The sequence below is a fragment of the Oreochromis niloticus genome, linkage group LG4 (genome assembly GCF_001858045.2).
Source record: "Oreochromis niloticus isolate F11D_XX linkage group LG4, O_niloticus_UMD_NMBU, whole genome shotgun sequence".
Taxonomy (NCBI): Eukaryota; Metazoa; Chordata; class Actinopteri; order Cichliformes; family Cichlidae; genus Oreochromis; species Oreochromis niloticus.
In genome coordinates, this window is record NC_031969.2 from 27,381,957 (window position 1) to 27,408,661 (window position 26,705).

At 37.1% G+C, this 26,705-nt stretch overlaps 2 protein-coding genes across 5 annotated transcripts; both read right to left on the bottom strand.

Annotated features, from left to right (window-relative positions):
• Positions 1-18: 18 nt before the first annotated feature.
• LOC100697500 (alpha-2,8-sialyltransferase 8F) lies at positions 19-16,417 on the bottom strand. 4 transcript variants are annotated; one of them, XM_019357699.2, is made up of 9 exons: positions 15,962-16,397; positions 14,062-14,136; positions 13,850-13,924; positions 12,993-13,137; positions 9,808-9,920; positions 9,632-9,724; positions 9,088-9,138; positions 8,886-8,960; positions 1,868-1,964 (listed from the first exon to the last, which is right to left on the bottom strand). In XM_019357699.2, the coding sequence occupies exons 1-8, from the start codon at positions 16,060-16,062 to the stop codon at positions 8,918-8,920; spliced, it is 696 nt and encodes a 231-aa protein (XP_019213244.1). In that variant the 5' UTR covers positions 16,063-16,397; the 3' UTR covers positions 1,868-1,964; positions 8,886-8,917. The 4 variants fall into 4 exon arrangements, with proteins under 4 accessions (XP_019213242.1, XP_019213244.1, XP_019213245.1 ...); XM_019357697.2 differs by having other exon boundaries at positions 19-1,964; positions 8,886-9,138; positions 15,962-16,417; XM_019357700.2 differs by lacking the exons at positions 8,886-8,960; positions 9,088-9,138 and having other exon boundaries at positions 1,894-1,964; positions 15,962-16,389.
• A 1,425-nt stretch (positions 16,418-17,842) lies between these two features.
• LOC100697235 (alpha-2,8-sialyltransferase 8E-like) lies at positions 17,843-26,574 on the bottom strand. Its single transcript, XM_025906399.1, has 4 exons — positions 26,486-26,574; positions 19,839-19,951; positions 19,658-19,750; positions 17,843-19,580 (listed from the first exon to the last, which is right to left on the bottom strand). Exons 2-4 carry the CDS (start codon positions 19,865-19,867, stop codon positions 19,103-19,105), a joined length of 600 nt encoding a protein of 199 aa, XP_025762184.1. The 5' UTR covers positions 19,868-19,951; positions 26,486-26,574; the 3' UTR covers positions 17,843-19,102.
• Between the last annotated feature and the right edge of the window lie 131 nt (positions 26,575-26,705).

Below are 26,705 nucleotides of genomic sequence, written 5' to 3' on the forward strand. Positions count from 1 at the left end.
TGTATGAAGGCAGGAAGAAAAACCATTAAAAAGAAGGTAAATAAAGCTGATTTAATACATTTCATATTAAAAGTCTACAATTCTCTCAGTAAACATTAAATGAGTTAAACAAAACATCACCGGTGAAGCAGTGAACACATAGCTTTCTAAATATGGAATACAGTGCAGCAGAGTGCTTGAAAAACCTTTTTGGATTGTTCACCACTGGGCTCCACATGTCTATTCATCAAGCCCAGCCATCATTAGACAGACATAAGTCACCCTAAGCAATCCAACCAGCCTTATCCAAAGCAGTGATTGGCTTGTCTGAAGCGACCCTAATCCCAATAAGCCATAGGTGATTTACTGAGAATTTGCCAGTCCCGGTCAGTCTTTTCCCTAGAAGGCATATCAACCCTCATTAAATTCTTCTCCAGTAAGCAAAGTTTCTCTACTGCTGCTGTTTTTTGAGAGAAGGCAATAAGATCCAGCAGGGACCACAAGAGGGCGACATCCTGTTAAATGAATGAGATCTTCAGGAGTCAGTGAGAGCGAGTACAGGCCATTCTGTTAGAGTGCCATGAGGGTACTCGGCGACCCCATCTGCTTAAATCTTGATGACTGCCAGCTTGTCTTTATATATTCAAAACATCTCCAAGTTGTATTGTTGAGAAACTGAGAAATTTGGCCAGCTATCCAGGTCAAAAGAATTACCCTGTGGCACATTTGTGTGTTTGGCATGACCTGTTTTCTCTTCTGTGCTGAGTGACTGGAGAAAAAAAATTGAATACTAAAACAGAAAGTGTTCACAAATGGATTTTATTACCACTCTTATGAGAGTTAATGCCCCTCTGTATTCTGTCCTTGTTATCTACTGTAACATCCACTATTAACCAAACATCTCCAAAGTCTTATCACAAGGGGTTTTTTTTAGAAAAAAAACAAGAAAAAAAATTAAGGTAAACTAAGATTCCCTATCTGATACATAATAGTGTGAACATGTGTTTTAGCTTTGTGACAGTGGATTTACAAGATAATAGAAAAAATTCTCAATTCAAAAGTGTTTAATCCTCCAGCTCTGGCTGCATGTCTGTGTAGATTTCTTACATAAAAGATCATGTTTGTGCAAGTATTTCAAAAGCTACTTATCACAATTTTTGCATAACTATTTATGAGCATAGTGGGTCAACAAGCTTAATTGTATTTGACTTTTTAACCCCCCACCAAGCTGCTTAAACAACTACATTATATTCCCCATACTGTTTCTATATCTGTGATAGATATTCTATTATATGTTAAAGTAAATAATTATGATCTTCCATTACTTTTATTTCACTGAAGATTGATAAAAATCAATCTAGATAGTCATGATGAAAGTCATGATAAAAATCACTCTTGTCACTTTAAGTCATTATTCTGCTGCAGTAAATCTTGCTACTTTCTTTAGTCATGGTAGTCATGATTCAGATACAATGATTTCATAACACTAAAATCAAATATATATATTTCAACCCCCACTTTATATTATCCTTGTCACATCATTGTGCCAATTCATGTTAATGAAAAATAGTAGCAGTATGAAGCATTTTAACAACAATCTATATCAGTATAAAGCTGGGATCATAAATAATTCCACTTGGTCACTTGAAGGTTAAAAAGTTTCAGCAAACTAAATTAACTGGAATGACAGTGGCTGGATTGGCATTACTGGCAAAACCGATGAGGTGCAGGTATTAATATTCAATTCAAACATTCAAACATTCATATTCAAACATTTTATGACATAATGAAGTGAGAGAAAGAAATGCAGTTAAAGACAATAGACATTCCAGGAAACATAAACACACCTTGTGATTTTCAAGAAACTTTAAGGCTGAAAGACTATCGTCACAGTTGGCAGATTTCAGTCGCAGTTGAATTATCAAAGAAGAAGAAAGAGGTATGTGGGAACTCTTCAGGAAAACCATAATTGGTCTTGTCAGCATCTGGGGGAGGAGCAATGTTCACACATTTAAAAAAAAGTTTTTTAAATGGCTGTTTTGGATTAAATGTTTTGTGGTTGTTCACAAAAACGGCTGTGTTGTTCCCTTAGATATTTCCTCTAGTTAATTGTGTAGGTTGTGACAAATTAAAGAAAATGTGCTTAAAAACTCAGATTCTCATAGGTATTTGAGTGTTTTTCTATGCCTTTTTGTAAAATGTATATTTAATGTATATTTCTTTCTTGTATCCCTTTTTTCATATTCTTCAGCGAATGCATTTGATTTGCATGTGAAGGGGCCTATTTTACTATAAAAAATAAATCAAAAGATACATTACATAAAGTCTCTGCATCTTTTGTTTTGGGTTCACAGCAAGTAAAATGGTTTCCCTGTCCTGACACACTGAGTGTTGTCCTCTTCCTGTTGTCAACATAAGATTTGTGTTTGATTTTGATTGGTGGAAAGCAGGAGGCCCCCACCATCCTATCAGGAGAATTACAGTCACACAAGCTGATATCACCGGCAGGAACAACCGACGAGATCGAACAGATGTCGTTTCAGTTTGTGTCACCCATGTCATTTTGTTTGTCGCTTTGGCAGTTCACTTGGTGAGTTTGTGAGGAGAGAACATGTGAGTCTTTGAGGCTTAGTGTTTCCTCCAAATAGCCCCTGACTCAAAAAGCTTTTATATGAAAATGAATATATCCTCACTCTCTTTTTTCATCAAGTTCACAGTCTAGAGAATACACAACAAAAAATGGAAAGTAGAAAGTGCGTTTTTGTGATTCGCTGAAATAAAAAGTGTCCCTGGAGAGAGTAGCCTGCGGGAACAAGTAGAGTGCTGCAGCTGGGTGTTCAAACAAGGTCACTGCTACTATGACTGGAATCCCACGAGCAATGTCTGGGATAGGAACTTGTGGCAGCGGGCTATTTTCTCTATAAAGAAATAAACACTAGTGCCCCTAATTGGCTAGATGCACTGACCCTACTTGTATGTCATTTTAAAGACAATTTACCCAGTTTCTCTAAGCAGGCATGGGGCTGCCCTAGTAGCCTACTTTTGGAATTTATTTTACAAAGTCTATGAATTCACAACCACATGTCTGAATGTGTGCTTCGTTTACAAGAAGGGAAGAAGTATGTACAGTAAAATAAAGGAGATCAATATGACAACTGGACAAAAATATGATCAAATATTAATTCTAATAATGAATTAAGAACACAATGTACCCATTTTCTCCCAGCAGGATAAAAAAATGTGACAAAGCTCAAATAATCTCAACATGCCACAGCTTGAGCTCACTGTACTCAATGGCCTCCACAGTCACCAGATCTCAATCAGAGAACCTTTCAGATATGGTGAAATAAGAAAAAAGCCTTTTAATTCTTTTTTAAATGAAAAAAAATCATTTATGGTCCATTTCTAACTTTTGAAGTAAAGTGAAGTGTGCAGATGTGATCATTTCAAAGGCTGTCGACACAAGAAATGATTAATGGTTTGAGTTAAAAATAGATTCTCTAAAAAACAACAACAGTGAAATTAAATAAATAATCTGCTCACTTGGAAAAGATGTTGCTGTCCTGCCAAAAACAGACATGTTTCTATTGCTAAATTAAAATACATCTTGCTGTATTCAGTACTTTGTGTTGAGCAGCAGTTGACAAGTTGGACATTGTTTTTCTTTCCTTGACTTCTTGTGTATATGGAAGTGCAAACAATGTGGTATTTCTGGTTTACTGCACCACCCCCATTGATGCATTTTTTTCAGCTGTGCGTGTCAGTGCAAATAAACCCATATCAAGATACCATCGGCCATCTTGACAAACTGAACCAACTACATTTAAATGTCTTTTATACAACAGCTATCAACTTCAAAAGACCATTTTCAACATAGCACACAGCTTACATGCCACATTGTCAAAATAGTCTTTAGTTTGCCCTTTGATATAAAAAATACATTCTTGCACAAGATACAGTTATATTTTAATATGTAATAAAAGTTGCATGTTCTATTCAAACAGATTAATAATGACGTTTCTCAGAAATTTATGAACTTCTTCACTTCAGCCATATTTACTGGCTTACTTATGGCATGATGACAAAATGGAAGAAATAATTGTTTTTCATGTTTAGGTTACATCATTAATGTTACAGAATGCTTCAAAAAACATGTTGATGAGACCTGCTATGTGTTTATTACCTACAACAAGAAGGGAATCTTTTTGGTAGCATTTAGTGTGAATGTAATTTTGTGTGTAAATGTGATAGCTGGAAAAGTTTTCAACAAATTTTTATAAAACTTTGTTGCTAACAATCCATTAAAATATTATTTATTTTCACTAAGGTCCTCGTGGTTAACTCAATTATGTATTGGTTAATACATCATTAACCAATACAAAAAACCTTATAATTTAGAAACTATGATTCTTACAAGTGTGGTGTGTCAACATATAGTCAATATACAGAAGGTCAACGCGATAGTAATGCTATATACAGCTCTTTAAACTATGTGTCATGCCATTGTTTGCTGTAGCTAAACATTGGCATATAGGGATCATATAAATATTACATTACTTTGGACCTCTGACCTTTTCTACAAGGTCAAACTTGAATAAAATTTCGATTTTTAAAACTGTGCTTAAAATTCTTTTGCCTTTGTTTGCATTGGCAGAATTTAGGAAATGATACCAGTGTATGGTGATTCTATTTGTCAAATCATCATGTCACAATTGGCCTCTGAGCTCACTTTGAAATTTCACATCTCTCTTTCTTTTCGAGCTCAGTACAAAATCCATTATGTTCACTGAACTACAAACCTTTTAAAGTACGGTTAAAAAAACTGCAACCGAAAAGAACCTGAGGTGCACAGTGTTGCCAGAAAAGTAAATATTTGTACTGTGAAAAGCCCTAAATGACAATTCATACTTGACTGACAGTACCCATCTCCACACCCAGGGACTCCAGGAGCATGGAGGACTTTGTTGTTATGAGCCATATATATATACATATATATGGGGAGGGGGGAGGGAGGGAGGGAGGGGGGGGGGGGGTAGATAGATAGATAGAAAATATGCCATTAAAATTGTAGGAAACAAAGAGTACCAATCTCTTCAATTGAAATATAAGAAAATTGTTAAATTTATTGAATATTTGTTTCATCCCCCCATCATACGCTGCTACTCCCTTTATTCTATTGCACAATACTTTGTCACTTTCTAGAATCGCCTGCACTGATAGTTAAGTTATTTATTCACCAGGATATAGTTATATATATTACTTCGTTAGAGTTATTCGATACTATGTCTTGCACTATCCTACTGTATATTACTGTACACTACTATTCTTATTGTATATATTGTATATCTTAGATCTTATTCATCTGTTCCTCTGTCTCTCCTGCTGCTTTGAGCATGTACATGACAAAAGAATTTCCCTCGGGATAAATAAAGTTCTTCTTATTCTTATTCTTATTCTTAAATTTATGAGGATCATAAAACTGTTACTGCTCCATCCAATATCATTTTTCCAGAGTACGAGTTATTACCATCAGGAAGACAGAATGAAGGAAGTGGCTCTAAAACAAACCACTATAAGCTCTCATTACTCCCTGCATCTGCTGCACTTTAAAATAAGGACTTAGCACAGTGAAAAACACATTGTTGTCTACTTGGATGTTGGCTGGAGTTTTATTATGGGAAATACATTAACTGATCATTTTTTTTTAATCTATTTATTTATTTATTTACTGAATTTTTATGCTGGTTTTTATTCCGTGAATCTAGCTGGGGGTATTTGTTCAAGACAAATTTCCTATATGAGATTATGAAGTTTATCCGTCTTATTCTTCTTAATTATTTAAAGCTAAAAGACTTCCATATTTTAAAGGTCTTTTTGTTATTAGAGATGACCTTGTACAAATTGCTTAGCTTTAGCACAGGACAAACATACTTAAGTGGCCAAATAAGTAAACCAATAGGGAGAACAGGTCCCTGTTTATAAAACATAACATGACTATATGACTATATAAATGACACATCAGATTGACGTAATGCCATGTCAAAACATTGAAGGAAAAATCAAGACATGAAACAAGCAGCAGATGTTGCTTGTTCGTGTTAGTTTCTTTACACTAAACAACCCCCAGGAGCCAAAGGCAGATAGAGATGGGTCCAGGAGAATCTAAATCTGGGAATGATCTGGATCTGAATCCACAATACTAATCTGTTTTGCATACATCTTGCAGTGCAAGTCGGCCCACACATAATATGATGGTCCATTATCAAACCTGTGATACCCTCAGGTGGATCCAGTTATGAGTAGACCCACTGAGACTGATTTAGATTTAGAGTTGTGAAATCATTTCAACCTTAACTTCACTCAAATATTCACATTAACTCCAAACCCCAACCATGAGAGACATCTTTCTATTAGTGTGACCAGTTACAACACAACAACTGAATGATCAGTGATCAGTGACCATCAAGCTTTACACGGATGTTTTTTTATTTTATTTTATTTTTATTGTCATTACTACAGTAACTTACAGTAAGTGTTTCCAGTGCAGGGAAGCTGGCAAACAGTGTGACAGCTGCTTTACACTCCACATAGTCATGGAGTGATAACTATGAATGAGGAAATGAGGGTTCACAAACTCACTAATCTTGATTACTGGAATAATGGTTTGATTATAATGAAATAGTCAGACCAGCAAACATACTGATTCTCTGCCAGTATGGCAAGACAAATATCCACACCTACTGTAAGGAGATAGTAGTCAGTCAGTACTTGTTAGAGACAATGTCATATTTATCACAGTTTAACAAAGTCCATTCTCTGAGTGATAGCAATCAAAAGGCTGTTGATGGCCACTGCTGGGACATATGCTGACTCCACAAATGTCAGCCCCAGAAAGTATGCTGGTGGTCTTGATACAGATTTTGTTTGTTTTATAAAAGTACATAGCACCCTTTGTATCATGTACAGTCAGTATGATCGATGACTTACAATTGGCGGAGTAATTTTTTCCAGGAGTAGAGTAGTTCGCAGTGTGTGTGTGTCTGTGTGTGTGTGTCTGTTGTAACATTAATGAACAACATACACAGATTCGTGAATATCTCCTTCTTTTGGCTGCTTCCTTTAGGGGTCACCACACTGGATCATCTGCCTCCATCTCACCCTATCTCTAGTGCCCTCCTCATACGAACCCTCTGCATGTCCTTCTTCACTACATAGATGAATCTTCTCTGTGCTCTTACTTTTCTTCTGCTACCTGGCAGCTCTATATTCAACATGCTTTGTGTAATGTATGCACTATTCCACCTCTGCCCAAACCATCTCAATATATAAAAAATGAATAAATAATATATGTTTTTACACAGATGTCAGCATTTTATAAACCACGTGATGGCTTTTGTTTGGATTTGAACGTTGCAAGTGCTATCTTCTTTAACATATGTCAAGTTTCTCACCTTTACACATGTGTTTAGACAAACTAAATACTTGGCATTGACTACACTATAACATTTAAATGGTTGATTGCTCCAAATACTTTGGACTCTGAAATTACTACCCACAAGTGAATGTCACCGCATCCACTGTTCCAAAAATTTTTGATAAGTATTTATTCACGTTCACTTAATTTTCCCTCTCATCTCATACTGTTTATGAAACAACAACGAACAGCCATGAACAGTACCAGTACAACCAGAATACACCTAACCCGCACTGCCCTGCCAACACATGTATCTGATATCCACATGCCTGTGTTATTCCTGGATCAACAGAAAAATGTTGGTCAAGGATAAACATTGCAACAGACAAATCAAGGCCAAAACTTTGAAATTTTTGCTGAATTTGAATAAACTTAGAGTGTGGTTGGACAGAAATACTGTGGGACTGGTCAAAGTGACAGAAACGGGAGCGAGCAGTAATGGTCAGAAATTCAGCAGCACTGGGACTTTAAAAATTGTTTTGCAAAGGACCAATACAAAGATAAATGGACACAAACCATTGCCTCTTGCCTGCATCACATGTAGAAATGTTAGTGAAAATTATGTGTAATTTGTAATTGTGCACTGAATCTATACAGAGACTAGGGTGTAGCTTATGAAAGTGGCCAGCAAAGTTCTCTATTCAAGTTCATCCATTCCCTTCCAGTCAATTTAGAAAATGGCAGCAGTAAAAGAAGTAGCTAGAAATGCTTAGGAAATGACAGCACTGATCGGGCCAATCACAGTCATTGTAGACTGCATCCACTCAGTGTTTAATTACGATTCTATGGAAGTGCAGGTCCAGTTACTAATTATGGCACTGGGTTTCAGGGAGGTTTGAAGTTATGCTGTACAGTACCTGTGGTGCAGATTAAACACAAAGCATGAATCTCACTTAAAATCGGACAAATGTGGTAGTTGTGTGATATTATTTTTGCACTTTAATCAGGCACTATACATTTATCTTCTGCTGGTACCAAAGTACTTTTCGTGGTTACATTTTTTAAGAAATTGTCAAAATAGTCCCTATATTAAGTGCGTTAGAGTTTTCTGTCTAAAAATCAAGAGAAAGGATGGATGGATCTTCATGTAATCGAGGTATTTCAGAATACAGGGTGAGAGATATTTGTGATAAAGTTTCATCCTGAGGCTATAGCAGAGGTACTTGCTTCTGTGCTTTGCTTCTGTGCTGTTGTCTATCCCTGGGAACTATTTTTCATCTGATTTACAGTCTCCCAGGTGAAGCCTGAGTACCCCTTCAGTGTGAAGCTGCAACAAGTGGTCAAACTCAGCCGGCATTGAGTGGAAAACCGTTTTAGGTGGAACGTCATCATAGTAGTGGTTAGTCAGGGTATAGAGGCCATATGGGTGATTACTAAAGGGCCAGAATCCATACAGATGCACATTTTCACACAGTTCCAGGGCCATGCTAACCATAATTAATCCAGTGCTGAGCCGCGCTTCTTTCAGGCCTTCAGAGCGCCAGAATTGGGCCAGACTGTCAAGGTACTGAGGGTTGAAGAAAACAGGTTGAATAGGGCTTTTAAAGTCCTGTATTGTATATGCAGCCCGCTGACACACAGCAGTATTCATGCCAAAGGAGAAGGCAGGAAGGAGCAGTAGAGAGTTGCCGTACTTGCGAAGACTCTCCACAAATGGAAGGCGACGTCCAGCCAGCGCGCCATACCTGTGCGAAAGAAACAGCTGACTTTGAGCGACAACACATAAATAACGTGAGGTGACAAGTAGGGATGGGAATCGAGAGCCGGTTCTCTACAAGAACTAGTTGCCAGTGCTTGCCCATAAGTCACGTTTGTTGTACTTGTGTTATCAGATGTTTTAAGTTCATGTGCCAGAGAAGAAAAATAGCGGTGTGACCTACAGTGTGGATTTAGACATTTCATTTATACTAACTTCATTATTCTTATTCTTATTGGGAAATACCTACAACATATACACACATTTGACCACACAGCATGGAAGTAAGTTGCAGAATGTAATGTCTTTGATATGCTGCTTAGTGGCGATGGTGACTTAACGCGAAAACAATGAGAACCCAATGAGCCTCAATAAGACTCGATAAGGAATCGAATTGGAAAGTGATTCTGATAATAGAATCAGAATCACTTAATTCTTATCAGTTCCCATCCCTAGTGACAAGGATTCATTTTCTTGCTCACTTATTAAAGAAGATGGTTGGGTTTGCTGTCACAAGGCTAGTTTTGATGCCAACATCTTTCTCATATCCATTTTCCAAAGGAGGTAAGTTGCACCTGAACAAACAAAAGAGTAGACACAGAAATGGTTACATGGAATTTCCACTCTGAATTTGGTCTACATTGGACACTTTTCTCACCTGATAACAAGGTCAGCTGAATCAATCATTTTTCCACAGCTGCTCTCAGACAGGATCCCACCATTCCCAACAACCGAACAAGTGTCCCATTTCTTATTTGAGAAAGGATTCTCCTGGAATAGCGACAGATAAGGCATTATAAAAAAACATTTACATTGTTGCTGATGTCACATGTTGAAGAAAAAAGGATTTTAAAAAGACGTTTTATTCTAATTTTATACTCTGATGCTTTTTATGCCTGTTATTGCTAATGATAGGTCTGTTATTTTTATAGATTATAACCATGGGAATATTATATCCCAAAGAACAATGATCCCAAAGTGTATATAAATATAGTCATACTTATTAGAAATGATTAAAAAAATGACAAATAACTTTGTTTATTGTGTGTTTTTTTCTCTTTTGGAAAATGAATTGCACACACAAGTAAATAGAGCTGAGACAGACTATATAAATACAGTGTCTTATAATGGGATATGCTCCAATATTAGGCATTTCCAAATAAGATCATACTTAAGCTGTTTGGCCTTTTTAGTAGAGATGCAAAAAGCTCCAGGCTTTTTATAACAATTTTGCTTAAATATATTAATGGTACAGATTTTCAGTCAGTTTCTCTCTTCTATGGCTCTGCAGACCAGTCAAGTTTCAGGCTTGAGGCAGACTACACTACAAAATCTCTATAATTATATATGTATAATCACAAATGATTAATTATATTTGACTTTCTTTCTGTGAAGCTATAAATTGATACAGAAAATGGTTGATCATAAAAATGTATGTTGTTATTGAGCCTGTAGAATGTTCCTTTCACTTTCATAACCATTTTGATTTTGAGGTTGAAAAAATTTCAATGATGTCAGTAAATTGCAGATTGCAGTCACTTTAATTCTGTTTTCTTATCCCTCCAAGTTCGAGTGCATAATCTTTGCTATGATGGCTGCTATACAACAAACAGCCCAGAGACATCGCAAACATTAAAATCAGCCTGCACCCCATAATGTCCAGTAAAGAAAAAACATAGACAGTCAGTGAAATATTTTGCAGCACTTTATGGTTTTACCCCCCAAGTCTTCCAAAAATTTCTAGTCACTGTTTATCTCTAGCGAGTATACTCAGATAGCAAAGTGACTCTGGACTGGATGTGCCCCTGAGTTTTTCCCTATTGTGTAGTTTATCAGATCACTGTCTACCTCAACCATCAATGAAGCTCGCTTCTGCGGATGACAGTGAGTGACAGCGACAACAACAATGAGGGCAGGCATAAATGTCTGTGTATGACACACAAACAGGGGCGTAATTTCCAGGGGGGTTGGCGGTTGGCACCCCCCCCGCCCCGCCCCGTAGTTATATACTTACTTGCTGTCCCCCGCCCCAATAAAATTATGAATTATCTTGCATAAATTGGCTGTTGATTTTCTTTACTCATTTCAGGTATTACCAGCAAAATAGTTGCATGTTTAATCATCTGGGAATTTACCCAGATTTATTTATTTATTTAGACAGAGATCTTGACCCCCCCTAATGTTCAGCACAAAGTTACGCCGATGCACACGAACACCTACAGTTTCCCTTCACCACCTTTTTTTTGCACTATATAATTACATCTTCCAACAAATTGACCCATTCTCGTAAATGTATTCAAATTTGGTGGGGGAACATGGTGAATTCCATAAACCAGCACCTACTTCTATGTAATTTTAATAGATTAATCATAGAGTTCCTAGAAGGACATCTCCCTTCCAACTGCTTGCGTTTCCATTATGTGACTAGAGACTGCTCACATATATACTAATCAATTTTCAATTCAGTGTTATTTATATAGCACTAGATCATAGTACCTTTAATTCCTGCGATATTAATACTGTAATAAATTATTGTGGTCAACGCTGGTCGATGCTGCACTGAGGTTTAGCAGGACAAGCACAGTGATGAGTCCACTGTCAGAGGCCATAAGAGGATCTTTTGTAACCTTCACTAAAGCTGTTTCTGTGCTGTGATGGGCTCTGAAACCTGACTGAAACTCTTCAAGTAAACCGTTCGTCTGCAGATGATCAGGTGTTTGTGCAAGGGCAAGTTATTCCATAATTTAGGAGCCACAGGGCAAGATTGTGAAAGCATTTAAAACAAACATAAGAATTTTAAAGTTAACTGTAAAAGACATAGGCAGCCAGTGCATTGAGGCCAGCACAGGGGTTATATGCTCTCTTTTAGGAGTTCCTGTTAGAGGTCGTGAAGCAGCATTTTGAACCACCTGCAGATGTGAGAGCAGCGACTGACTGACCCCCACATAAAGTGAGTTACAGTAGTCCAGACGGGAAGAAATAAAAGCATGGGTCACTGTTTCGAGGTGCTGACTAAAAAGAAAAGATTTCACTCTTGCCAGTACTTAAATGATAAAAACTGGACATCTGTTTTCGTTTCATTAAAATTTAAAAAGTTTAAAGCCAACCAAGCTTTAATGTCATCTAGGCATGTTAAGAGAGGTTTTATGGCGATGCCATCCTTCTGCTTTAGTGGCAAATAAATTTGGCAGTCATCAGCATAACAATGAAAAGTGATTCCATGCCTTCTAAGGATGGAACCCAGAGGCAATAAATATACTAAAAACAGCAGGGGCCCTAAAATTGAGCCCTGTGTGACACCGCAAGACAGAAAAGCAGAAGATGATTCAGAACCGAGAAGGCTGACAGAGACAGTTCTATTTGCCAAATAAGACCAAAACCAATTAAGTGCAGTGGCACCAATACCCACTACATCATTTAATCGAGAAATTAGAATATTGTGGTCTACTGTGTCAAAGTCAGCAGTTGGGTCAAGCAAGACCAGACCATTGTGGTTACGAGAATCAAATGCCAGAAGGATGTCATTAAAAACCCTTAATAATGCAGATTCTGTGTTATGCTTTTAGTTATAAATACTATATAACATATACTCATGTAGAACCCAAGAAAATCAAATGAGACAAAAATACTGTTCACACCTTTTCAGGTTAGAACAGCACAAACAAAATTACCTAAAAAAGCTAATTTCAGAAGCAAGAGATAGAGTTCAGTAAAAGATACAAAAAGAAATACATAATGAAAAGTGGCAAAATAATCACTGTGGTCAAATAAAACACATGAGAAACAAAGAAGATATCAAAGAAGCAGCATATACAGAGTTTCCATGAATGAAAATGAACCTACCTTCGAAAACAAGTCGAAAAAGTCCAATTTCACCTGAAGAGTCCTCTTCTTTTCCCCACTGTAAACAATATTCGATCCTAGAGGAGTATTGTTCTGAGTAATAATGGCGTTGTCAAAGCCATTGCACTTAACTCTCAGATTGTCTCTGAGAAACAACAAACACTTAGTTAACATTGGCTGACTATTAACCAGATGAGCTGGTTCATAAGTTTCTGATGTAGCTGCATGTTTAACTTATGTTAGTAGTTGTTGCCAACAAAAGAAAAGGTCATTAATGTCTTTCTGAACGTCATGGCAAGGAACAATATTTTTTTATTCTTATCCTGTTCAATGGAAAGATTTGAATGTGGCTAACAGTCAACGGAGAGAGATAATGTGTAAGGACAGGGAAGGGTGAGCAAACAAAAGGTGAGTTATTTGCTCACCTGTTGTTTGATCTTAACCATCCAACACTATCTTGTTAGGATAGTTAAAATCCATAGTTAAACAAAGGAAGATCGAAAAAGGAGCAATCAATCAACAAAACAATTAGCTCCAGTTTCACTGTAAAAATGATAACAGAAAAAAGGTTAACCCCATATGTTACTGGATTTTTTTTCTCATTTTATTTTTTAGGGTTTAGATTAGGTCCCACCACCACTGCGACTGTTGTCTCCAACAGCTGTAAGCAACAAAGACATACACAACTCCTGAGAATGTTTTATCCAGCTCAAAACGTCAGGTTGATATACTGAATATCATAACATTATATCTCATACGCATGACTAGGCTCCTGTTTGCTATATTTGGTAATCTTTTTACTTCTATTTTGTAATTTTCATAGAAAAAACATTAAGCATTTGAAATGAGATCCTTACCTGAATCTTAAGTAATTTTTCTCATTCTTCTTCCAGGTTTGATTGTAACGCTGATGTACTTTGTCAATGATTTCCCTGTGACACACACACACATGCATCCAAACACAGTCAGCAGAATCATACCTGTGCAGCTGGCATGACTATATTTATGATGATGAATAAACAAAGAGGTTTCTCAGGGAAACTGTGTGACAAATTATGTTTTCTCTCACTTGCAGGCTTTGCAAATTTCTGACAGCGTTGGGGCATGTTTCTTTTGAGGAGGTGGTCGGTGAGGTTCCTCATGACTGCAAAAGAAAATATTTTTTGACAGATCAGACAGTTGAAAAATGCAGATAGTGCAGCTAGATCTGATCTGAAAAGGGGTATCAGAGTGGCCGAGGCAGTGCATAAGAGGAAGATTTGAAGACCACTTCAGCAACAACAATTCACAACAGGCACAACAGGTAAGATAACATATTACAACAGTATTTCTTCATTGTTGTCGGTTGACTGTACATGGAAGCGCATGATGTCAAAGTGCTGTTTGAAATTCAACATTGTTGTGCTTTTCTTCTTTTTTTCTGTTTGTATGACTTGATAATTATATTACACTTTTCAGAGAGGGAAATATTCTACCTTTTCCCAACTAATCTGGTCTGAAAACTTTGGGATAATTTAGAAAAGAGAGTTGGGATGTGGGAGGAACGGGTCATTCTGGGTCCATCCAGCCTGCATAAAGATATGCCGTTTGAATTCATAATTTGAGATTCTTAATCCTCAAATCCCAACTTGCAAGTCTTCAGTAGATGCCTTGAATTTTCTTTAAAAATTATAGTCTGGAAATCTCTTTCAAAGACAAACTTTCGGGATCTAAAGTTTACAAAAAAATCTGGGAGCAGTACAAAATGCATCTTTTGGCAATGATATACATCGGCATGGGGAATGCTTCCATGATCGTTACCTTGTTAACTGTATCCTGTTTGTACCTAGAATATTTAATTAGGTACACCTTGCCTTCAAAACTACCTTAATTATTTATGTCTCAGATTCAACAAGGTCTGCAAAGCCTTCCTCACAAGGTTTGATCCACATTTTCATGATTGCATCACACAGTTGTTGCAGATTTTCCAGCTGCACATTCAATTTAAAGGAGTTAATAAAGACAACAGGCTGGTTTACTGCTATTTAATGGCGAGAGTGACCTAGTGAAGAAATGGAAAAATGTCCTTCCATACAAAAAAAGAACCATAAAGTAGTGTTTATCTTATTTATTTTGATTCTGATTGTGTTTAATATATATTGAATGCTTGAAGTGACTGTGAAAACATATACATGTGCTAATATATAACTTTTTAGTCTGAAAAAAACATATATAACATCAGTCAAACTCAAAGAGAGAGAGATGGGAAATGCAAAACCCATTAAGCAATATCTTTTAACATTGACAAGATGGTGTGATCAGATAACACTGATGACATGAAACACTGAGTACACAAATAAGACACCTCCCCACCAACATGTTATTTGTCTAGCCATGTATGCAGAAGGTGTCACCAAATACACACTTAATTCAGATTTGTCATGTTGGTCAACTGCAGTAATAAATATATATTGGTTGGTATTTAGAGTTAGTAATTTTTCTGAGAAAGTTTAATATATTTAGTGTAATTAATCTGAATTAATTCAATATAATTTGATAGTATTTGGGTTATTTCCTAGCACAGAATCCTGAATTTTTGATAGCTTCAGATATGAGTAACCTGGTCTTGTTATAGAATGAAAACAATGTATCTTCAAATTTGGAGATTTTGAATTTGAATTTGTAGACTATATTTGAGGAATATGGGTGATAAATTTACTTCTGAAGGTGTATGTACTTTAACAACAAATAATATGCTGATAAATTTATTATTTCTTTCTGGACATGGGGTAGTTTTTCCAGGCTCATAAAAAGTTTGATTTCATCCAGAAACATCACAACAGAAACACTGAAGAAGTGCTTTACCTTTGACACTTTAGCTTCACTTTCAGGAACTTTGATTAATTTAATAATAATATGTTTATTATAATACTTCTTCAACAGCCTCTTTAGTTTTTGCTCTCTAGGCACAAAGGTAGTTATGTACTTACTTGCTGTCCAACTTGTACCAGATGAGAGTGGTTATCAGGGTCCCCAAACCGAGGAGAGTGATCATGAAAGAGAAGAAAGACTTTACATGCTGTCCCCTCATACTGCTCCCCTGCTGTTAGTCTTACCCTTCAGTCTGTCCAAATTTTCTCTCTCCCTCTTCCTCCTTCTCCTGCTTTTACCTTTCACAACACTTTTTTTTTTTATCTGCCCTATCCCAGTGCCCAGGTTTTCAGTTTTTCCCCACTCCTGCTCAGATTGCTCTACCTCACAGTACTTCAGACACACACACACACACTCATAAACTCATACACATACATGCCAGCTCAATGAAGATTATGAATCCTTTGCCTCATGTCCACCTGCTGTTTTAAGCACTCATCACTCCCTCCTCCCTCCTTCATTCTCTTTCTGTTTGGTTTCACTTTGTGTTTTCTTTTTTCCTCATTGACGATCACTACAAAGTATGAATCAGTGTGAGGGTGTGCTAGGAAATATTCTGTAAACCTATTGTGTGCAGAGGAAAGTCAAGGGTCAAGGCCATGCTTCCAATCAGAGGAACTCTTAATAGCAATCAAATGCGTATGAACACACAAAAACTTTCAGCTGGTGTTTCTCTAACTAAGTAACTAACAGCTGGAAAAATGAGAGAAGTGGGAACTGATAATTTACTTACTCTCTGTTGCCAAAAGAATAGTGTTAGCAGAATTAAATCCCCCCCCACTCCCGAGGGCTCTTGCGCTCACTTTTGGCATATAGAATTTCAAAAAAACATTGGTGCAGATTATAAATCTGTATTATTCTGTATTATCATGTCTGGTGTTTCCGAGTTTGTTGGTTTGTTTTTATTTTGTTTTATTTTGCAAGTTGGTTATTGGGTGCCGCTCCAGCCAGCCAGAGAATCCCCCGCCGCTTTGCCCTCTCCTCTCTGTGCCTCCCTTGTAAACAGAGGGCACCCTTACTCCCAGCGAATGGGCAATAGAAAACCGATCGGTGCCTATGCCATCCCAAAAATGCGCTGGGATCATGTCGGGGCAGCATGAGTACGAGCAACTTTTTTTTTGCCGATGCCCGTGATGCAGCCCCCACCAGGATGCCACCCTGGGCAACCGCCCATGTCCCCATATCAAAGACTGCTACTGCATATCTGATAATGTATTAATGTATTAATATTTTAAACTCAAAATTAATCTTAAATTTTACTTAAAATTAAATTCTATAAGCATGTCACATATCAGTACATGTATGTGTCCACTTTGTGGCAGCATTTCTTCATCACTGTGTTGTCACTGTTGCACACATAACATACCCGCACATTGTTACTGCTCTTTGTAATCTGGATCTTGGACATAAACTCTTGAAACAGATGCCTCCCAAAACAAATATTATTGATCAACTATTTGCTCAAATTTCCACAGATATTCAGTCCATCAAGGTCTTTGTGTATTCTGGCTCACCTTAGCATTTTCTCTCTGCATTACTTAAGAATGGGATCTTGATAGCAACCATTCCACTGAGACCATTGCTGTTAATGTTTCAGTAAACAGTAGATGGATCAACTGAAAGACCAGATAAAGCTCTCAGGTCCTGTGTTAGTTCATCTGCTGTAGATAATATTTTAGGCCTGCCACTTCTTTTGTCCGTTCTTGTTTTTTCATCAAAGTTTTTTAAGGTGACTCTGCACATCATGCAATGATAGTGTCACAGGCTCAGGAGGGACTCAGACGCAGACTAGAATCACAGAGATCAGTTAGTTTATTTTCTCACACCGAGTGCCACTATGTACAGGTGAAGGAAAGGGGTTTGGGGCCCTGGATGACAAACAAGCTCAAGGTCAAAGTTGCCTTAAAAATTTTAAGAAACTATATTAAGTAATACATCATGTAAAAAGACATTTGCAAATAAAAACAGACCTGCAATACAAACATATAAACAATCAAAGGGTTTTTTGTTTTGTTTTTCATTTTTGTCAACTTTAAAAGTTTAAAACGGTTCCAAAAATGGAAACCAATGAGCAGTTCATTTTGAAAGACCTGTGTTTTTTTCTTTTGAATATTTCTTATTACTCATTAATAAGACAAAGGTATGTGCAAGTTATCCTCTGACTGTTTAAAGTTCATCCATCCATTATCTTCCACTTATCCTTATCAGGAAGGTTGCAGTGGCCTTTCTGTGTGGAGTTTGCATGTTATCCACATGTTTGCATGGGTTGTCTCCACTTACTCTGGCTTCCTCCTGGAGTTCAAAGAATTATAATTAGTGGAGTATGGTTGGGTTGTGATTCCAAATTGCCCATATGTGTGAATTGTTGTCTGTCTCTCTGTGTTAGCCCTGTGTCACACTGGCAACCTGCCCGTGCCCCGCCTCATATGTAGCTGTGATAAGCTCCTGCCCTCCTGCAGCCTTCTTGCTGTGAGGCAACAGTGCTAACCACTGTGACATCATGATGACTGGAAATTACAGATTACTGGTATGAGGTTAAAATGTAACGGCACATTGCTGCAGCAAACACTCACCTCACAACAAGAAGGTGCTGTTTTTGAGTTCACTGGTTAATTGGGGCCTTTTCGTGTGAAGTTTACCTGTTCTTGCTCTGCCTGTGTGGTCTCTCACCCAGGTCAGACTCGCAAAGGTCAGACCCACAGGTCAATGACAGACATGTTAGGATAATTAAGTTTTTAAAAAATTAAATTAAATTACATTCTAATCTCAAATCTCAGCAAGTTTTCAGTCTGTTAATGGCTTCACGACTCTAAATCATCAAATCATAATACTTTTGCTTCCAGTTTAGACAAGAGAATCCCACCACAGCCTTGTTACATGCTTTTCCGGATATTTATTAACCTGAATGTAATTTTCCCTCCCATATTGTGCTTTTCATTAAAAAAAAAAAAATATCACAAACACATTCAATAACATTAATTTTTTTTTTGAATTAACACACCAAGAATGACCAAGTTTTGTTACTTATACATTATATTACCAAAAGTATTCCCTCACCCACGTAAATAATTAAATTCAGGCCACTGCCCCTCCCAGGAAAACAGTACTTGTCTGACCGACTGTGCCAAGTCTCAAGTGGAGACATTTGGACAAGGCCACAGAAATGGTATTGCTTCTGTTTTCTCATCTGTCCCCGAGAACTAGTTGTCACCTGTTTTACAGTCACCCAAGTGAAGCCTGAGCACACCTTGACTGTGCATCTGCAACAACTGGTCAAACTCAGCTGGCATTTTATGGACATACTTATTAACTGGTCTGTCATCATAGTAGTGGTTAGTCAGGGTATAGAGGCCATATGGGTGATTACCAAAGGGCCAGAATCCATACAGGTGCACATTTTTACATAATTCCAGTGCCAAAGTAACCATAATTAATCCAGTGCTGAGCCGCCTTTCTTTCAGGCCTTCAGAGCGCCAGAATTGGGCCAGACTCTCAAGGTACTGAGGGTTGAGGAAAACAGGTTGAATAGGGCTTTTAAAGTCCTCTATGGTGTGCACAGCCCGCAGACACACAGCAGTATTTATACTAGCAGAGAAGGCAGGAAGGAGGAGCAGAGAGCTGCCGTACTTTCGTAGGCTGTCCACAAATGGACGGCGAAGACCCATCAAAGCTTGGTACCTGCAAATAAACTGCTGATGTGAAGCAACACGACAAAATACATTTTTAATGTAAGAAAAATAAATTTTGCTGCTTACTTGATATTGAGGATACTTGGGTTTGCTGTCACAAGGTCAGTCTTCGAGCCAACGTCCTTCTCAAATTCCGTTTCTAAAGGAGCTAGGTTACACCTGAAAAAGAGCATTTTGTGAATATTCCACAAGAATTTGTTGATTAAGTTTATTATCAGGTTTTCCGTCTACTGGATACCTTTCTCACCTGATAACAAAGTCTGCTGAATCGATCATTTTCCCACAGCCACTGTTCCCCAGGATCCCACCATTCCCAACAACTGAACAGGTGTCCAACGTTTTATCAGAGAAAGGATTCTCCTGGAATTAATATCAGGAGATCAGGAGCATTAGAAAGAAAACTTGTCTGGAAAGGATTGTCCAAAGTCAACATTTTTTTTTTTGCACTAGAAAAGAGCATGACCTAACTTTGAGAGCACCTATGTTACAAAACCCATCTTTATCAAAATATTCTCCTCTGATATTAATAATGTAGTTCTTATCCCCTTTTTATTTGATTGGTCTTTGAAAGAGGGAAGTGAAGTGAATTTAGTAAACATAATTGTGAAAGTCGAATTATTTTCACCTGAGAGTGCTGTCAGTGCAATGGAAAAGTTTCACAGCACTTGAATAGGAAATAGGTGCTAAGAGTGCAAAAGAAAAACTGTATATTTGGATACAGGCCTTTTTGCTGTTTAAAAATTGATATGTCTTAAAGTCTAAGACTAGTTTTAAAAGAAGAAAAAGATCATCTGCAAATATTTTATTTATTAATTTTTTATTATAATTTTTTTTTTTTTTGCTAATATACAAGATTAAGGTTCATTTCATCTCTGGTTACTGTCAACCATTTCCATTCAAATGAGACCTCTCATTTGAATGCATGTGCAACATGTTTCCCTTGATTGGTTAGTTATACCTTCTGTGTATTGCATTGTTATAAGTAACAGTGAGCTATGTTAAAAAAAATAGGTGCACCTGTTCTGTTGCTTGATAACACAGATTTTCAAGCTTAAGTTCAAACCAAGCATCAGAATGGGGAAGGAAGGTGACTTAAGAGACTTTGAAAGTGACAGTCTCTAAGGATTACAGAGAATGCTCTCAAAAAGAGAAAAGAGCAGCAATTCCTCGAGCCAAAAATGTTGTGCTGATGTAAAAGGTCATAGAAGAATACATACATAAAAGAAGAACTGAAAGACATAGCCTGTTCTGATCGTTCTTTTATGACTACAGAGTACCTGTCTCCTGTCGGCTACTTTCAACTGTCATGGTCCAGAGACTGTGTTTGTGTTTTTGATTATTAATATCCTTTGTTTAGGTTAGTTCGTTTCACCCGAGAGGTCGTTGCACTGTCTGGCCCAGCTCCATCTTCACTGTCTTCCTGTCCACGTCCTGCTCGGCCTGCATGTCCACACTCACCACACCGCATCATCACTGGCCATTTTCCAGGCCATTAACTGTAGAGCTTTGCATGCACTACCGTGGCTTTCCACGCAGTCAGCCTCCAGACCTGCTACACCTAGCTATCACATGAATATGGACCAAAATCTAGTTTCCATCAATTTGTAGAATTTATGCCATGAATGTGGCTCAGAGAACGCAAACAAGGGTCCAGACTGGTTCTAACAAGGTGTAATTAATGAAATGTTCATAGAGTCTAGATGTTTTTAATTAGTCTACAGTAATTAAAATGAAACTATGTAAATTTTTTGTATCTAATTAGGGACAGGTTTGGGCAGCAGTGCTTTGCTGCAAAGGTAATTTACCTGCAGCATCAAAGTATTGCTTAGGTGACATAAAAGCTTGTTCTTTATACTTGTAATAATGTAAGACCTGTTTAGCCAGCTGTATTGCAGAGGTCAGTTACTGGTATCATTGTTCAGCTCATAAATCAAAGCAAATAGCTCTAAAAATACTTTTGTTTGATGTATAAAATTTTACAAGAATTAAACAAAAAGATTAAGCTATAAGAATAGCTGATACAATGACAATAAATAGTTATTCTATTCACTAGTCAATGAGCATTGTTGTTATGTGTTTGATCCTTCTCCCATTTGCTATTTGAGTATTGTACCATCTCCTGTCTTGATGGGGCTGTTCTCATATTGTTTCCCTACCAATAAGAGTACACCTTGGATGGTTTAGTGGAGAACAGCTGGTTTATTTCCCTGCCCTCTTAAGTATACCTCTTCACATGGCTAGCCAAGGCTGTGAGTCTTTACTTGACAGTTTCGAAGGTATGGGCAGTTTGCTGTACTTCTGGGGCACCGCTTTCTTCATCACACCTTTCTGCAGTTTGATAGTTGGCTAAAGTCACTCTGTGCCTTGATCTTGGCCTCCAGTTTCCTTCTCCATGAGGGTACTGCTGCTGTGGCTGTTTATTTTGTACCCAGGTCTTCTTGGGACTTGGTACCCTGTCTCAGAGACTGGGGATCCAAGCATTTGTGTTGTACCTCGTCAATCTCTAGTTTTGATAGCAGTTCCCTCTTGTGGATGTTGGAACAGTGAGTTACTAGTTGTTTCGATGTTAGTCTAGATCACGTGTCGAACTCCAGGCCTCGAGGGCTGGTGTCCTGCAGGTTTTAGATGTGTCCTTGATCCAAAACAGCTGATTTAAATGGCTAAATGACCTCCTCAACATGTCTTGAAGTTCTCCAGAGGCCTGGTAATGAACTAATCATTTTATTCAGGTGTGCTGACCCAGGGTGAGATCTAAAACCTGCAGGACACTGGCCCTCGAGGCCTGGAGTCCGACACCCCTGGTCTAGATGTTGGGTGTCACAGAGTCCATAGGTCTCACATACTCTTCATGTAACCCCTTCTGTTGGGAAAACATGCATATTAGCATTCCAACAGGCCCTTATTCTCATCCGTTCACTTATGCCTTCTTGTTCCAGTAGCCCACTTCTCATGTGACATTACAATGTGATGTAGGACCTGATCTATCCCTTTTTAATTTTGCCATCAGACATCATCTCTTTCAAAAAGGGAAGACTTTTTGTAAAAAACTCATTATTTTTAGGGCCACATTGTGTTTACACATTTATATTTAGAGGCAGGATTGACAGTCATTGGTGGTTGTATTTTGCTACCATGTTAAGCTAGAGGCTAATTTATTTATTAAATACCTAATCAAGCTATAATTTCATATTATAATTGATATTGGTGTAATAGTGTAATAAGTATCAATAGAGCATTATATAAAGTGCAATATTTAAAGTTATTGTCATTATTGTAAGGTTATTGTTTACATTACATTGTAAACAATGACATATGATAGAGAATCCAGACATCAAACGATCATTTATTCAACTTCGTTTATTAAAAAAATGACAAACTGTATACCTTTATAAAAGTCTTGAAAATCTCTGGAGTCACCTGCATGGTCGTTTGATGAATAAGCTTTGTTCCCATTGGAGTGTTCTCCTGGGTAAGAATACCATTTCTGGACCCATTGCAACTGATTTTCAGCTGTAATCTAGAAAACAACACCATAATTTGTTCACACTGCCTGGATAGTTACCTAAGGCGATTTTTGATTAGGTGAGTTGTAGCTGCGAAACTGATCTGATGAGAAATCATGTTTTGGCAAACAAAAGTAAGTGGGGGGAATTCATCTCTACATACAGAAATAATTAAGTGTTCTGCCCATTTTACAAAATTCCATCAGAATGTAGTGAAAAACTAGAGTGTTTTAGTTCCTAAACCAAAACTGTTTTTCTTAAACTTGAGTTCCCTACACTAAAAGAAAGTTCTGTATCTGGATTTAGGTTTCTGTTTAACTTTTTCCAACATTCTGTTGTTTTAGGTCTTGAATCTTGTTTCTGTGTTCTTTACTGTTCTTATAAAGTCTTTAAATGTTTGTGTTTTACATCTTGGGTTTGTCTTGAGTTATATTCTAGCATCCTCAGTTTTTCTGCATATTTAGTTGGGCTCTTTGTTATTTTCACATTTTAATTTGATAGTTCTCTTGTATCTTCCTTTGAGTTTCACCTTCTTCCCATCACTGTTTTGATTACTTTTAGCTGTGCCTCATTCCCCATCTGTCTCCACTTCCCTAAACAATAAATATTGGTCTAGTTGTTGTAGTTGTTTTCCATATTTTCATAGAGTAAGTTTCCCTCTAGTTCCTGTGCCTTGTTATTTCATTTAGTTTTTTGTGCCCTTGGGTTTCTGTAACCTGTTCCTTACTGGTCTAATCAGCTTGGGAAGAAAAGCGTCTGGACTTCTTTGTTGCTTGATTCAGGAATCTTCAAATGTTTGAACTGAAGAAGCTAGAACTGAAGAAGCTTCTCGGTTGAGAGGTGAAACGTCTTCAAGCAACTTAAAGAAGTCTAGACACTTTTCTTTCCAAGCTCCTTAGACTACGATGACCTGGATAACTGAGAACCTGAGAACCTTCACAGACATACTGTTCCTTACTGAACTTTTAATACTGGCTTTGAATTAAGGCTCATTTTTTTGTTTGTTACTCTTTGAATCCACATTTGAACATAAAAAAATTCTGACACCCAGACACAGATATGCTTTCTTTGTCTTTAGGTGATATATTTTTATTTAAAAAACAAAACAGAACATAAAAAACAGCCTCAAAATCCTTACCTCATTCTTTGGTAATTCTCCTCCTGCTTCTTCCAGGGTCTAGAATAATGCTTTGCTATTTTGTCAATGTATACTCTGTAACATAACATGATAGTGTTAGGAGAATAAAATCTGAACTGCTTGCATGACTGAATTTGGTGACACCATAAACATGGGGATCTTAACGAGTAGTTAAGACAACAGTCTTACTTGGAGCTTTTGGAAATATCCGACGGCTTTGGAGTACCTTTTTTTTGACGAGGTGGTCGGTAAGGTTCCATATTGCTGTAGTGAATAATGTAAAAGATATGAAGAATACACATAAAAATCACATTTTTCAGAGTAAACGAATTAGTGGAAAGTGGAAAAGAAGTGGAAAAAAAGACTGCGTAATGGTCCTGGGTCGGTGAATTAGCGTTGTGTGATTATTATTAGTAGTAGTATTTTCTCACGTTTTAGTTTTATTCTGAATTTGTATTCTATTAAACTGTCTGGGAACCTCCTGTTTTACTTTGTAGATCCATGTGTGACTTCACTGTGTTCAGCTTACGTTTCCCTGTCATCATGTGAATTAGGATCAGCTGTGCTTCCCTCCTGTGTGTCATTTCCTATTACCTTGTGTGTGTATATATAGTGGGTGTCAGTCTGTGCTCAGTGTGGGTTTGTCTGTGTTACTGGTGTTTTCTGCGTGAGTTGGTGGGCCGCTGTGCTCGCTGTGTCATGTTTTCAGGATTTGGTAGCTTTTCACTCCTCATTTTCTGTTTAAGGTACTTTGTAAATATACGATCACTCGCATCACAGCCTTTGCCTGCATTTTGGGTCTTTTTCTCCACAAAAACCACACGGCTTGCCCCGGCAGCCGTGACAGAATGTAATCTTTAGGTCATAAATAAAATCTTTAGGTCATATCTTAAGAAGTGATCTTTGTGATGATAATGATGTGAAACAACTGCTGTAAGTTGTACATGCAAGCTAATGTGTTGGCACGTAAATTTGACATGTGCACACAGAGCATTAAAATGGCCAATTTTTAAGCCCGTTGTACCTCTTTCAACATGGCTCATTTGTGTTGTAATTATAGTCGGGCCATAATGAAAAAGTTACAGGTAGCTTTTTAAATTGCTTTTAGAATTTTCATTAGACTTCCCAGATGGACATCTGCAAGTCAAATATTTGTCACAAGTAACATCCCAACCCTTCATGCCTTACTGAGGATCTGTATGTACAAATTCTTGAATGAGTCAAGAAATTCAATAGTAAGAGCTTTGGCAGTTTAAACAGATGGTTACACAAGGTATATGTCAAGTTTTTATTAACACTGGAATAAAAGTCTGTATGCTTTCCCAGTTTTGTCTTTGTTGTTTTTCTTTTAATGACCTTAACCCTTTCACACATAGTGCACACTACAGTGGACAGCTATTCAATATGTTGTCCACCTAAGTGGACATATGAAAAACTCTATGAAAATTACATGTTTAAAAAAATGAACTTCAAAAATCTTTTTTTCATGCCTAAAGATGAATAAAAATACTTAAGAAAAAAATCTGGATTGAGGTTGTCATAATTCATGCATGAAAGGGTTAATGGACTAATTCTGTCCAGAATAAAATAAAATAAAATAAATAATGAATCTCACATTGGTTAATTTTCTCACCTATATAACCTTCAAATCCACTTAACACAATGCTTGTTTTAAAATGAAAGCATTAGTTTCAGTGATAGAATGTAACCAAGTCGATTTATTAAAGAATTGTACCAAAAAATTCAACCTTTTCATGTTTTGGTTTTTCCATTTTCAACAACTTTATTAGTCAATATTTTTTCTCCCGTAAATTTGTCTGATAATTTTATTTATCAAAGTTCATAAAGAGTTACTTCTACATGTAATGTACGAGTAACAAAGTCATTATCAATTTCATTTTTACAAATTAACCATGAAGTACAATAGCAAGTAATTATGCATAATAATATATAAAATAATTTAAATGTGTTGTTTGTAAAATTAAGTTGACAAGTTCAAGTCGATTTATAATTTACTTATTTGCTTTGAAAAGTTCACTGTTGTTTTTGCTATTCTTTTTCCCTCTTTAGTAAAAGGTTAAAATATAAAACCCTGCGTCATCAAATTACTTGATACATTAAGTAAATTGGATGACAATGGAATACTTTGATAGTTACTACAGTTACTGCTAGTTTTAATCAAGTAATTATAGTAATATGTTTTTCAATATAGGCCTCTTTTATCCGCAGCCATAAAAGTAGTTACACACTCACCTGTAATCAAATTTGTAGCAGATGAGAATGGCGAGAAGACTCCCAATAAAGAGGAATAAGTTCAACAAAGAGAGGAGCTGTACTCTCATGTTAATTCCTCCTGTTAACCAGTTTATGATTGTTTCTTTCTGTGTCCTGCTTTAACTTCCGAAACACCCCCTCTCTCTGTTCAGTCTGCTCTGTCTTCCTGCCTGTGTGCTCAGATTTCCTCACTACTCCT